Genomic DNA, 13,711 nt, shown 5'->3' with positions numbered 1-13,711 from the left:
TCAAATCCAGTGTTTGATGCCACTGGTTAGTCTTTAAATATAATCATGTCCCACCATTTGGTTTTGAGCAAAATAAATGCAGATTTTGCAGTGCTCTCTCTATTGCTAACGAGTAAACATTTAGGCTTATTTCTTTTTATAATCTCATTCTACATTATGTTTAAGATTAAACAACCCATAAGCAAAAAAAGCAAGGTCCCTTAAATCCCTTAATTACTATACTGAGTCTGGGAAAATGGTAAACCAAAGACCTCAGATTGCAAGGTGGGGGTGGGGTGGGGTGGGGAGACCAGATGTTTAGAATTGAAGCAGCATGCAACAAGTTATGTAGAAATGTTTTTACTAATGAGGGTCAGTGGAGTTATCTAGAATCACCTAAATCGAGCACATTCATTTTGTAGTTTTAGAAGCTGAGACATACAGAGGCTGGGTTACTTACTGAAAGTCATAGCTTTGGCAGCCTGAAAACAATGCTTATTCATAGAAAAGTGGAAAGTAAAAATGAGTTTATTCTAGAGATAGGAAGTTGAACAGTTTTTTTATTAAGGGTTTACTGCAACAACGTATTTTTTTCTGAAATGTTTTAAAATTAGAATTAAAAAATACACCTGTTAATTTTTAAAAAAACACATATCTGAATGAATTGTGGTTTTTTTGTGGATTATATTAGTTTGAAAGAACTAAATGAGGGTATTTGTGCTTGACCCAAATGATCATTATAGCACTCAGTATTAGGATTGGTGGACTAACAGTGAGAAAGAGAGATAGGTATCTGTTGCGTGAAAATACTGGCCAGTCAGGATGCACAATAGAGTAGTAACCTGTGAAACAAACATAAAATATCCTCTTAAATGTTGTTTCTCAGAATGCAATAATACAATTCACATAGATCTTAATGGAACAATGAAAGATTTATGTACATACCTGTGACTTTGTCTCGCTTTGGATTAGCTGTAAAGTCAGAAGAAGAAAAAAAATATGTACTGGTGAGGCTTTATTTTATTTTAAAAAGCCAAGTCTCTAATTATGACCATTAACTGTTGCTTTCACTTTCTTAGTGTTTTTCAAACATTAGTTATTAAAGATTTTTTGTACTAACTATACTAACTTGTTATTTTTAGATTGACCTTATAAACTTTTTATATACTATTACTATAAGTGGAAAATAATTTTACATACCATAACTAGCAGATAATAAATACAATTAAAATAACAAACTATTAGAATTTAAGAATAAAAATAATTATTAGTAATAGTCAATGTGAGCAATTTATTAAAATATTTCCTGGAAATAAGTTCCTCCCTGAGAAAAATGATACTGTTTTATGATCAGTCAGTAATAAAGAGACCATGACCTCTCTCTTACAGGGATTTGGTTTGCATAATGTCATAATTATCCCTCTCTTTTCACTGAGCTTTATTCGGATTTTGACATTCAGAACAATCTGCCTTAGCCTTCTTGATACTTTTCTAATTAAATAGGTACCTTCTCTACACCAGTTCTTTGCCAGCTGGTGTTGAAATCTGTGGCGCAGCCCAGCAACGACGTGGCCAGGGTGCTGGTGAGCATCCCTGATCATCATCCCTGTGAGGGGGCTTTGTAGGGAGTTACCAGGAAGCTGCTGCTACTTTAACTGTTTTGGGCAGTTAATGCCATGAAATCAAGGATGTGCTGTGTTAGTTACATTTTTTCTTACATATACATTTTTTAAATGTTAAATATTCAACTCTTGAATATTGAAACAAATGTACATTCATGCACTAGCTAAAATCATCCCATGTATCATTCGCATACCCAGCACATTATGCAAAACCATCCTGATTTGGCCTCCGTGGGTATTTATTGAACCTGCCAACAGTAAGTACCTAAAGCACCAGAAAGAATTTTTTTCCTCCAATATTTGTCATAATTTGTCAGAGATGGAATCTGTTAAAAGCTCTTTACCCTCATGCACATTAGCATGTTTGCGCTTTATGTTTCTTAAGGGCCCAGGGGCTTTTATTGGATCACAGCCTTCATTTTCTGAATTTTTATCCCGCAAGACTAGAGGGCATTTCAAGGTAGTTCCCAAGGTCAAAAGCTAAAATTCCAGGAACTTTCTTCTTGTCATTGTGAAGTTATTACTAATTATCTAGATTTTTAAAGAGAAGGAATATTTTTTTGAAGGAAACATGCCTTCAAATTAGTGCTTATTTGCCAGACTAGGGTATAAATGAATTAGGCATAATTCCTACCTGTTTGGAATTTAGAATCCATTGGGAAAGATAGCTAACCAGTGGCAATAATTGAATTACTCCTTAAATAATTTAAAATAATTGTCTCAGTTTTCACCACAGATTTTAAAGAAGAAATATGAGGTTTGTTCGTGGGCATAAAAACGTGACAGAGTTTGGGCATAAAACACCAAGAGTAAACTCAACATTTGGGAGTACAGGAAGGATGAATTTATGGATAATAGGTAGTATTTATTGAGTGCTACTGTATGCCAGGTTCTTGTTCCAAATATAGATACTTCTTTCTCTTTTCCTTGATCTGTTTCATCAAACCTGTGAAGAGATACTGCCATCTACATTTTATTTTTTTTGGTTTTGTTTTTTAATATTTTTTATTTTTAATTTTTTTAAATTTTATTATGTTAATCACCATACATCATTAGTTTTTGTTGTAGTGTTCCATGATTCATTGTTTGCGTATAACACCCAGTGCTCCATTCAATACGTGCCCTCCTTAATACCCATCACCAGGCTAACTCATCCCCCCACCCCCCCTCCCCTCTAGAACCCTCTGTTTCTCAGAGTCCATAGTCTCTCATGGTTCGTCTCCCCCTCCAATTTCCCCCTCAATGGAATATTATGCAGCCATCAAAAAACCAAAATCTTGCCGTTTGCAACAACGTGGATGGAACTGGAGGGTGTTATGCTGAGCAAAATAAGTCAATCAGAGAAAGACATGTATCATATGACCTCATTGATATGAGGAATTCTTAATCTCAGGAAACACTGAGGGTTGCTGGAGTGGAGGGGGGTGGGAGGCATGGGGTGGCTGGGTGATAAGACAGTGGGGAGGGTATGTGCTATGGTGAGTGCTGTGAGTTGTGTTAAGACCGATGAATCAGACCTGTGCCTCTGAAACAATACATTCTTTGTTTAAAAAAAGAAGAAGAAGATGGGGGGGGCATCTACATTTTATTGTTGAGGAACTTGGTTCAGACAGTTGCCCAAGGTCACAGTGGTGGAACTGGAAATTGAACCCGGGCATACCGTTTCAAAAATGTGTGGTTTTAACTCCTATGTTATACTGCCTAACTTGGGGAAAAAAAAAAATAATACGCTTTGTAGTATTGTAGCAACATGAAAAATTCAGTTAATACATTGATGCTACGAGAAGAGATTTGTTGCTACATGTTACTGAGTTGCTTTAACAAAACTGCTGTGAGTGAAGTGAATGGTCGAACTAGGGGAGAAATGACCGCTCAGAGAACTGATCAAAAAAGTGTGGCTGTACCTGAAGTGAAGATGAGAAATCAGTGTTTACAAATCAGGAGTTTTTTTGATCTTGCTGAAATGAGCAAATCTTGGGTCTACAGTTTCTATCCTCATAGTCATTTTTTGTTGTACTGATTAGAGCTAAAAAAAGAAGGTTCTTATTTGCTTCCTTAAATTTACCTTGAATATATGTTCATTCCCAGGACAGTAAGCCATCGGCTTGATTGCTACTTGACTCCAGCTTCCCTGAAAATAGCTATTAGGGTAAAGCAAACATTTGCATTCTGAACTCTGCAGAGAAAGTTGTTTCAAACACATTGTATTATTGGTAGATTTTTCCTTTTACTCACTGCAGAGGTTGTCCAAACATTTGTCATCACTGGGGCAGGCACTGCAAGTAGATCCTCTTCTGTATGGCCTTTGAGAGCTTTGTCTGTAAAGTAGAAAAAAGCTGTCCATTAGGAGAGCTGATTTTTTTTCCAATGAAATTTACTGTGAATCTTTGACTAACTATGTAGGATGGAAGTCCACAGATTCCGAGGGTTGAGGGAAGTGGAAGCCTGTTAATATTTATAGAGTTTTATTCTATGTGTCTATGTCTATGAACCTATGTCTTCACCTACATCTTCTCATTTAACTCTTAAGACAACTCTGGAAGTTATTCTTATTTTTATTTTACAGATAAGGAAACTAAAGCTCTAAGAAATTAACTTGTCAAAAATCACAATGTATGGGACGCCTGGGTGGCTCAGTTGGTTAGGCGTCTGCCTTCAGCTCAGGTCATGATCCCAGGGTCCTAGAATCGAGTCCCGCATTGGGCTCCCTGCTCCGCGAGGAGTCTGCTTCTCCCTCTGCCTCTGCCTCTCTCTCTCTATCTCTCATGAATAAATAAATAAAATCTTTAAAAAAAAAAAATCACAATGTATACATGTCAGAGTCACAAGGAAATCTGGATTGGTCTGACTCCAGGGCAACACTTGGCTCTATTTAATTGTCTGGCCTGTATGATCACTACCATCCAAAAAACTGCCCATCCTAAGGTCTCATGACCCACATTTACTCCTCTCAGTTTAGCAAGCCTCCTTGGTTTTAGTTGGACAGGAGTCATTTGGCTGGGTTAAAAAAAGAAAAAAAAAATGAGAGGGAATTTCTAAATTTGTTTTCACATTAAAGATGTAATGTGGATAATAATTACTGTACTAAGCATCCTTGAATGAATTAATTTTCACAATAGCCTATGGGGAAGATACTATTATTTATTTATCCCCAATATAGTTAGAGGTGAGGCACAGAGTGTAAATAATTGACCAAGGTCATACACTAGAAAGTGAAATAATATCCAAGCATTTTATATCCCCATGAATATCTTCAGAGTAGAAATGATGAGAACTGTACATGCATTTCAGTAACTCTGCCATTGCACTCATCTTTTTTGGAAAGGAGTTCTTAATTTTTTGTGTCATGGTACCTTTTGGCAGTCTGGTGGAGCCTATGGACTCTCAAAATTATTTTTACTTTTTTTTTTTTAAAGTAACCTCCATGCCCAGGGTGGAGCCCAATGCAGGGCTTGAACTCACAATCCTGATACAGAGACCTGAGCCGAGATCAAGAGTTGGACACAACTGACTGAGCACCTAGGTGCCCCAAAATAGTTTGTTTTTAAGTGCATAAAATAAAGTTTGTAAGATTATAAAGGAAACCGAGTAAGTTCAAATAGTTATCAAAATGTTAAAAATATTTTTGATATAGCAATGTCCTCTATTAAATATTAAATAAGATCTAGCAAGAATTCTAATGATAGTAACTTTAATGATAGATTACAACCATATTTTGAGATCTCTGCAGCAAATGGAATGTGCTATGAGAAAATCTGATATTTACAAAGATAGAAGTAGTACTAACACAGAGTTACAGTATTGCCGATGGGGCTGAAGTGTTGTCTTCATACATAATGAAATGTTATTTTCAGTAGAGGTTAGTGAAAATAAAGATTTAACTCCAAGTTCATAGACTCAACTCCCCTCCCCTAACACTATAGCTTTACCTCCAAAGTTAAGGAGACATTACTTTTTATTAACACCTCGTTCCCAACACCAAATATATGTTCTAATAATGTTTGGCTCCAATTTAATCTAGGTTGTTTCAGAAACTAAGTTTATCCTCATGCTTGCTTTACACTGTGGAAAATAGTCAAAGGAATATTCTGGTAACAATTATAAAAGACCTCCAAAATACACATTAATTACGGGGATATCTTTCATTGTTAGCACAAAACTCATTGAGTGGTCAAGTTCTAGAATGTTTTTAATAAAATCGTTTGTGCTGTTTCATTCTTTGTTGAATTGTGTATTCCAAACTATAAAGAAGAAATTACTGTTTAAAAACCAGGCTAAAGACAAGGCAGTTATGAATTCTAGGGAAATGGCAGAATTCATCCTGGGAGAAATACGCTACTGGAATGGCCTGCATTTGTCTGGATAGGAACAATTGAGACCAAGAGCCCTAAAGTATTCTGTCCATAAAGAAGCAAGAAATTTTAGTGTTTCCCCTGGTAGCCTGAGAAAGAAAGTCAGGGCCCCAGGACTGAGGAAGAGAAAAGACAGATTTTTTTTTTTTTTTAAAGTAATCCGTGTCCAACATGGGGCTCAAATTCACAACCCCGAGATCAAGAGTCTAAGGGTTACTGACTGAGCCAGCCAGGCGCCCTGAGAAAAGATAGATCTTTAAAGAAAAAGATAAATATGAGTTAAGGGTCCTTAAGGCAGAGCACACTGGGTCCTGTAGGATCTGATGGTCAGGGTTGTCATTTCCTCTAACGTGCTATAATCCTCTCTTCCACTAATCAATCACAAGATAGCCTAGCTCAGAGGGGCCCAGGAGAATGAAGGGAGAATTGTGTCTACGTTCAAAAAAATGCAGATCAGAATGATCTGAAGCGGCCAGGAGGAGGAGTCAAAACTGTCCTGGACAATGACTGACTCCAGAGCTTGAGTTACAGGTGACAGGAGAATTAAGCATCCTCACCCCACTCTTAGGAAATCTCAGAAAAATGGGGAAGATACTGGACTTCTTAGAATTATGTGGAATGGGGGCCTTTGAGGAGAAAAACCAGCTCAGAAGGCAGTAGAAAATGAGGACATCCTTAACTGGCCTCTGTGCCCCCCCCACCCCATACCCTCCAATCCATTTTCCACAGCTCATACAGAATGATCTCTCAATTTAAAGCAGGTCTTGTCACTCCCTTGCTTAAAATACTTGGAGGATTCCTCTTGTGATGTGAATACAGTTAAATTTGCCATGACCTACACAGCCCTGCAAGGCTGAGCTGCCTCCTTCCCCGAGTCGCATCTCATTCAGTGGTCCACGCACTCTGCATTTCCGTCCATTCTTGAATCCTCTCCACAGAAGCTTTGCAGGTGTTTTCTGCAGCAGACATCCATTCATGAAGTTCTTCACATGTCTGGTTCCTTTCTATTCTTCATGCCTACACTCAAGTACATCATTTTATTCAAGTAAGGTCCTGCCTATTGATAGTGTCGATTACAGTGTTACTGGTATTTCCTTCATTACTCCTATCATGATGCAGTTATTTTATTTGTATTTTTATTGTCTTTCTGCCCCATAAATACAAATTCTGTGAGAGTGGGGACTGTGTTGGGCTGGTTCTCTTTTGAAGCTCAGTAAACAAATATTTGTTGAATAATCGAATGTATGAATTATTTGTATGAATAAATGAATGTTACTCTATAGAAGTATTATAACTGGTTTTAAGTTTTCCAACTTATTGTTTAGAACTCTAAAAGCAAGTAAAGTGAGTATAAGCCAGAAGACTTCACATTTGTGCCTCATCATAACAATAACTGTGAGTACTTCTCAAATAATCACCATTGCCAGGTATTACATATACCTGGTGTTTTACCTAGCTTTTCTCATGTAGTTTTCTTTTTCTTTTTTTTTTAAGATTTTTTATTTATTTGACAGAGAGAGACACAGCGAGAGAGGGAACACAATGCAGGGGGAGTGGGAGAGGGAGAAGCAGGCTCCCCGTGGAGCAGGGAGCCCGATGAGGGGCTCGATCCCAGGACTCTGAGATCATGACCTGAGCCGAAGGCAAATGCTTAACGACTGAGCCACCCGGGCACCCCTCTCATGTAATTTTCATAGCTACTTGATAAGTAGACAGTGCTTTTATTATCCTGATCTTTTGCAGAGCAAACTGAGGTTCAGAGAAATTAAGTAACTTATCCAAGGTCACACAGTAAGTGAACCAAGGTAGTGGGTCTCAAGACCCCGTATCTTAACCATTAAGTTATATAAATGTCATGAAAAGTCACCACTGATTGGCTTGATGGCTTTGGCTGGTTTTTCCTGGGTTTTCCCTATTTTCTGACTTTGGGATTTTAAGTCAAAGTTGTTCTCTTCTGAATGACACCTGATTTTAGTCCTTTCACTCCCACCTACACTCAGTCAAACTATCAAACATTTCTTCTGAGCATTACTTCAGGGAAAGAGAGAGAGGCTTCTAACAAATCTTTTGGAATCCCAAAGATTGGAAAAATCCAAACAAAATTCAAGGGAAACAAAGAAAAAAATGTTGGGGCGCCTGGGTGGCTCAGTCAGTTGGGCATCTGCCTTCGGCCCAGGTCATGGTCCCAGGGTCCCGGGATTGAGGCCCGCATCGGGCTCCCTGCTCCGCGAGGAGCCTGCTTCTCCCTCTCCCTTGCCTGCTGCTCCCCCTGCTTGTGTGAGCTCTCTCTCTCTCTGGCAAATAAATAAAATCTTAAAAAAATAATACTAAAATAAATGTTATATATTTGACAAAGGGTTAAAAGCTTTAAAATACAAACAACTACCATAAACCATTAAGAAAATCACTCTAGTAGAAAAATGAGCAGACCATATGCTTCACAGAAGGAGGAATGTAAATAGGCAATCAGATGAAAATGTATAATCAATGGTAGTCTATGAGATGCAAAAGAAAATATGAGATAACACTTTATATCAAATTGGAAAATATTAAAAAATGATAATCCCAGTCCTAATGAAGGAGTATAAATTGGTATAAATAATAGTGGAGGATAATTTGGCCATATGCATTTTTAAAAACTTAAAGATGTTCACATGTATCACTTAGTATACTATTTCTAGGAATTGTAGGGAAATCGATGCGACCAAAGACTTCTATACAAGGTTGTTCATCAGATATTAAAATACAGAGAACAATCTAAATTCTTCAGTAGGATGAGCTGTTGTGTCCATCTAGAGGACAGACTTGGGAGCCAGACAGCCCATCCTGACAGTCACAGTCCAGCTATGACTTGGTGACATATGAAATAGTGTCACCAATGGTGGAACCCTGGGCAGGCTACTCACCCTGTCAGTACCTCAGTTTTCTTAACTGCCAAACAGGGGTGGTAAGACGACCCTTCTCAAGACCTTTCATGAACATTAAGTAAGTTAATATGTATGAAGCACTTAGAAAAGTGCTCAGCGGGGCGCCTGGGTGGCTCTGATGGTTAAGTGACCGACTCTGGTTTCATCTCAGGTCTTGATCTCCTGGGTCTCAGGATAGAGCCCCATGTGGGGCTCTGTGCTCAGCGTGGAGTCTGCTTGAGATTCTCTCCCTCTGCCCCCCCACCCAGCTCAAGCGTGCGTTCCCTCTCTTTCTCTCTCAAATAAATAAAATCTTTAAAAAAAGTGCTTAGCATATAGTAAGCATTTTATAAGTATTACTCTATTTTTTTTATCGTGAAAATAATGTATGTTTAGATTTAACCAATTGGACTCAGTTTAGATGATCCCCAATTTTTTTTTAAAGATTTTATTTATTTGAGAGAGAGAGAGCGTGCCGGAAAGCACAAAGGGGGAGGAGTGGCAGAGGGAGAGGGAGAAGCAGACTCCCCGCTGAGCAGGGAGCCCCACATGAGGCTCGATCTCAGGGCCCTGGGATCATGATCTGAGCTGAACGCAGACGCTTAACTGACTGAGGCAACTGGAAGCCCTAGATGTAACCAATTCTGTTGGCAACATCCAAAGTGTCATGGTCAGGAGCCACTCGAACATATGCCTTCTCTTCATCGGGCCTGATCAGGATGTTGACCTTAGCCATGTCAAAGTCATAGAGCTTCTTCTTTTTTTTTATTATGTTAATCACCATACATTACATCATTAGTTTTTGATGTAGTGTTCCATGATTCATTGTTTATGTATAACACCCAGTGCTCCATGCAGAACGTGCCCTCCTTAATACCCATCACCAGGCTAACCCAACCCCCCACCCAAAGTCATAGAGCTTCTTCACAGCCTGTTTGATCTGGTGTTTGTTGGCCTTGACATCCACAGTGAACACAGTGTGTTGTTGTCTTCGGCTTTTATCAAGGCTGACTCGTTAAGTCAGGGGGAGCTTGATGATGGCATAGTGGTCAAGCTTGTTTATCCTGGGGGCACTCTTTTGAAGATATTTGGGCTGCCTTTGGAGACACAATGTCTTGGGCCATCAGTAAGTATGTGATGTGTGGATCTTCTTTTTTTTGGTGACTGTGGACACCTATCAGCCCTGCCTTCTTGGCCTTCAAAGCCTTGGCTTTGGCTTTGGGAGGGGCAGAGGCTTCCTTCTTCACCTTCAACGCCATCTTTGTGAAAGAGTACTTTCATTATTTTTCTAATTATTCATATGTTTAAAAATTCAATGACATGGAACATGCTCATGGTATAATTTTAAGTAAAAAGTAGAAAATGTGCATTTCCAGTAAGATCTCCATTTTTTCAATAACGTGTATGATGCATAAACACACATATATGTTTAAAGAAAGGTGGGGGCATGTCATGGGTCTACCCTATTTTCCAAAGGAAGAAAAACTGTATCCATTTCAAAACCAAAACTTTCAAAAGTAAATGAAATAAATTACATAAATTGAGAAATTTAATTGAGTTACTTTTTTTGAAAATTGTGCAAAACATGCCAAGTTTTAAAAAAAACAATAAATATAAAGTAACACCAATCCTCCCATTTTGTGGTGTTATTACCATTTCCCATTGATCTATGTCCCTGAAAACATTTTAGTCTTGCCACTCTTAAAAACACGTGCTGTGTATGTATGTGTGTATTTATATAGCACTTGTAAAGGGTGCATACACACACACACACACACATGTATTAAAAAAAAATGTACCAGGTGTTAATGGAGTAGATCTCTGGGTAGAGGAGTTAATAGTGATATTAATTTTCTTTTTTACACTTTCTTTATTATCCCAATTTTCTATAATGAAAATAAATACTTCTAAAGTAGATTTAAAAGAAGTTTAGAAAGAGGTTGATTTGGGTACTTACCCTGGTCCGTAGTTGCATATGAAATGCGCTACATTGGTTAAGCTGTTAATGCCATAAACTGTGGGGCAATATTGTACTGCACAGCCAACTTTATAACTGTCTGCCCAGACAACCTGAAAGAAAATAAGGATTTGTAGCAAGAGAGAGACAATAGGGGCGCCTGGGTGGCTCAGTCGTTAAGCGTCTGCCTCCAGCTCAGGTCATGATCCCAGGGTCCTGGGATGGAGCCCCACATCGGGCTCCCTGCTCCTCGGGAAGCCTGCTTCTCCCTCTCCCACTCCCTCTGCTTGTGTTCCCTCTCTCACTATGTCTCTCTCTGTCAAATAAATAAATAAAATCTTAAAAAAAAAAAAGAGAGAAAGACAATAAAGTGAACATTTGAGTATGAGTAGGCCTTGCTAAACACAGTGAGGTGTATTCACTCCAGCAGGGAAAGCCGTTGTTACCAGGGAGCACTCAGGTGCTCAGAATTCAGCTGAAAACAAGGCTTGGAATTTTATTATTGGGGTGTGTGTGAAATAAACATATACACAATACTAAGATCATTTTGGGCACTTGAAATAAAATAGTGAGTGCTGGGGAAGAGGGGCTGAGCTTGGGTGTCCAGAGAAGGGGCCATGGAGGAGGCGCACTGAGGGTAGAATGTGCAGGAGACCTAAATGTGGGAGGAAGAGCCTCCTGGGCCGAGGGAGCAGAGGCGTGGAGGCCTCGCGGTGCAACCGGCTTGTGAGAGTGGCAGAGAGAAGGCCAGCAGAGCTGGGATCCAGGTAATAGGGAGAGTCGTTCGCATTGAGTTAAGAGGCAGAGGGGCAGGTCTCGGGGAATCTGGTAGGCAAGTGAGCATAGACTCTTTTTCCCATCTCAGAAAGATCTCTTCAGTTGTTATGAAGTCAATGGACTGAGAAGAGCAAAGGAAGAAAGAGGGAGGGCATTTGAGAGGCTGTTTCAGTGGTACAACAAAGACAAGATGGTGGCCCACACTTGGGTGGTGGTGGCCCGTTCCTGGGAATCCATCAAGTTCATGGTTCAGCTTCTAGCTAAAGCTGAAAGGATTTGCTTTTGCTTTAGTGTGGGGAAAGTGGGAACATTTGGGGCCTGAGTAACACTTGTGAGATTAGGAAAAGTAGGGAAGGAGGAGGGTAGGTGGGAGCATGGACAGGGGTTCTGTTCAGGTCGGGTGACCTTTGAGATGTTCAAGTGTGGAGTGACTTTGCTGCTGAAAGTGACCATCTACAGTTCAGGTGACAGAGCAAGGCTAGACATAGAAATCTGGAAGACACGGGACTAGATTAGATCGTAGGCAAAGATAATAGATAAACAAGTAAATGAGAGCATGGGATAAAGAGAAAAAGAAAATCAACCAGCAAAGCATATTGAAAAGGAGTGTGGAGCGGCATAGGAGGGAAACCAAGGTCGGAGCCGGCCTCAGGGAGAGGGGCCTGTGAAGTCGCATAGGTCGGGAGGGCTCCGTACCTGGTTTAGTTCAACATTGTCACATACTTTCCCACATTTAGTGGCACTTTTCCCCCGATTTTTGAACAAGGAACTTTACATTTTCCTTTTGCACGAAGCCCCACAAATTATACAGCTCATCTTAACCAAGAGTGTTTGATGTCACGGAAGCCTAAAGAAAAAAAAATATTTTTAAAGAGCTGGTGTCTGGAGATAAGCCAGCGATCAAATGCACTCCTTTTTACAGTGATACCAAATTGCATATTAAATTACTTTTACACATTTTTTCAAAAGTAATTTTGTGACAAGAATTGAGCCCAGTATGGGAGGATACAGAGGTGAAAGAGCCGGAGCCGGTGGGTGCCTTTACAAAATGTAGAGAAAAGCTGCCGTGGGGCCTTCATGCAAGGGTTTGACTGTGGTGCGGGGAACAGAGGGGGCTAAGGGAGCGTACAGCGCGGGAGCCTGCTCTGCCTTAGTGAGGCTGGACCGAAGCCCGGTGAGCTGGTCTAAGAGCCGGGAGAAGTCTTCCAGAGAGGGCAGTTTATGCTAACCCAAGATGAGAAAGACTCACCGAACTGACACAAGGCTGGTGTGGCTGCAGAAAAAAGTTCAAGTTTACTTTAAAAAAAAAATCAGTGAAAACCACGCCTGAGGGAGAGAGTATAGTGGGACGGGAGATGTGGATCTGAGTCTGCGCTTCTCCAAGGCTTAAAGGTGGGGTCGTGGGTGGGGGAGTGGCTAGGGAGGCTGAGGGGGGTAGGAGGGACAGGGACAAAACCGCAGATAGGGAGCAGCGCTCTGCATTCTGTCCTCTTTGGTTTGGCAGCTGGGGAGACTATGGGAAGGCAGCTCGGGCTCCCCTCCAGAGGACAAGGCGTGCTCTCCTTCAGCAAGGGACCGGTTCCCTTCCTGATCGACATTGGGGGTTGCCCTTTCATCTCACACCAGAATCCCCTGCAGAGAACTGAGGCCTCTAGCTCAGGGGGAGAGCCTGGCCTTATGGCCATGAATCCTCAGGTTTGACCCTTGTACGTATACTTTCCAATCATTTTTGCATTTATTTAAAAAGTTTTAGGGGCACCTGGGTGACTCAGTCATTAAGCATCTGCCTTCGGCTCAGGTCATGATCCCAGGGTCCTGGGATCGAGCCCCGCATGGGGCTCCCTGCTCGGCGGGAAGCCTGCTTCTCCCTCTCCGACTCCCCCTGCTTGTGTTCCCTTTCTTGCTGTCTCTCTCTCTGTCAAATTAATAAATAAAATCTTTAAAATAAAATAAAATAAAATAAAATAAAATAAAAAGTTTTAAATTTCTCTTCACTGTATCTCAAGGTGATTTCACCTTGGAAGCTTTGTTTAAAATGCAGGTTTCTGGGCCTATCTCAGTCCTGCTGAATGAGAGTCACTGGAATTATCCTTGAAATCTGTATTTTTTTTTTTTTAA

General features: G+C 40.2%; 1 protein-coding gene across 2 annotated transcripts in view; it reads right to left on the bottom strand.

The window, feature by feature from the left end:
• Window positions 1–521: 521 nt before the first annotated feature.
• GLIPR1 (GLI pathogenesis related 1) overlaps window positions 522–13,711 on the bottom strand; it is a 22,427-nt gene continuing 9,237 nt past the window's right edge. The window contains exons 3-7 of one of the 2 annotated variants that reach the window (XR_004078875.2): window positions 10,817–10,929; window positions 3,837–3,919; window positions 3,667–3,742; window positions 925–951; window positions 522–821 (exon numbers count right to left, since the gene is read on the bottom strand). Coding sequence is in view for 1 of the 2 variants with exons in the window: in XM_006728219.3 (XP_006728282.2) it covers window positions 667–821; window positions 925–951; window positions 3,837–3,919; window positions 10,817–10,929 (378 nt within the window). In the remaining variant the exon portion in view is untranslated. The remainder of the gene's footprint in view (window positions 822–924; window positions 952–3,666; window positions 3,743–3,836; window positions 3,920–10,816; window positions 10,930–13,711) is intronic. The other variant, XM_006728219.3, reaches the window with a different exon arrangement.

Source organism: Leptonychotes weddellii, chromosome 5, assembly GCF_054177405.1.
Source record: "Leptonychotes weddellii isolate Sample4059 chromosome 5, ASM5417740v2, whole genome shotgun sequence".
In the NCBI taxonomy this organism is placed as follows: Eukaryota; Metazoa; Chordata; class Mammalia; order Carnivora; family Phocidae; genus Leptonychotes; species Leptonychotes weddellii.
The sequence above is the reverse complement of the archived record's forward strand: the minus strand, read 5'-3'. Positions and strand labels throughout refer to the sequence as shown.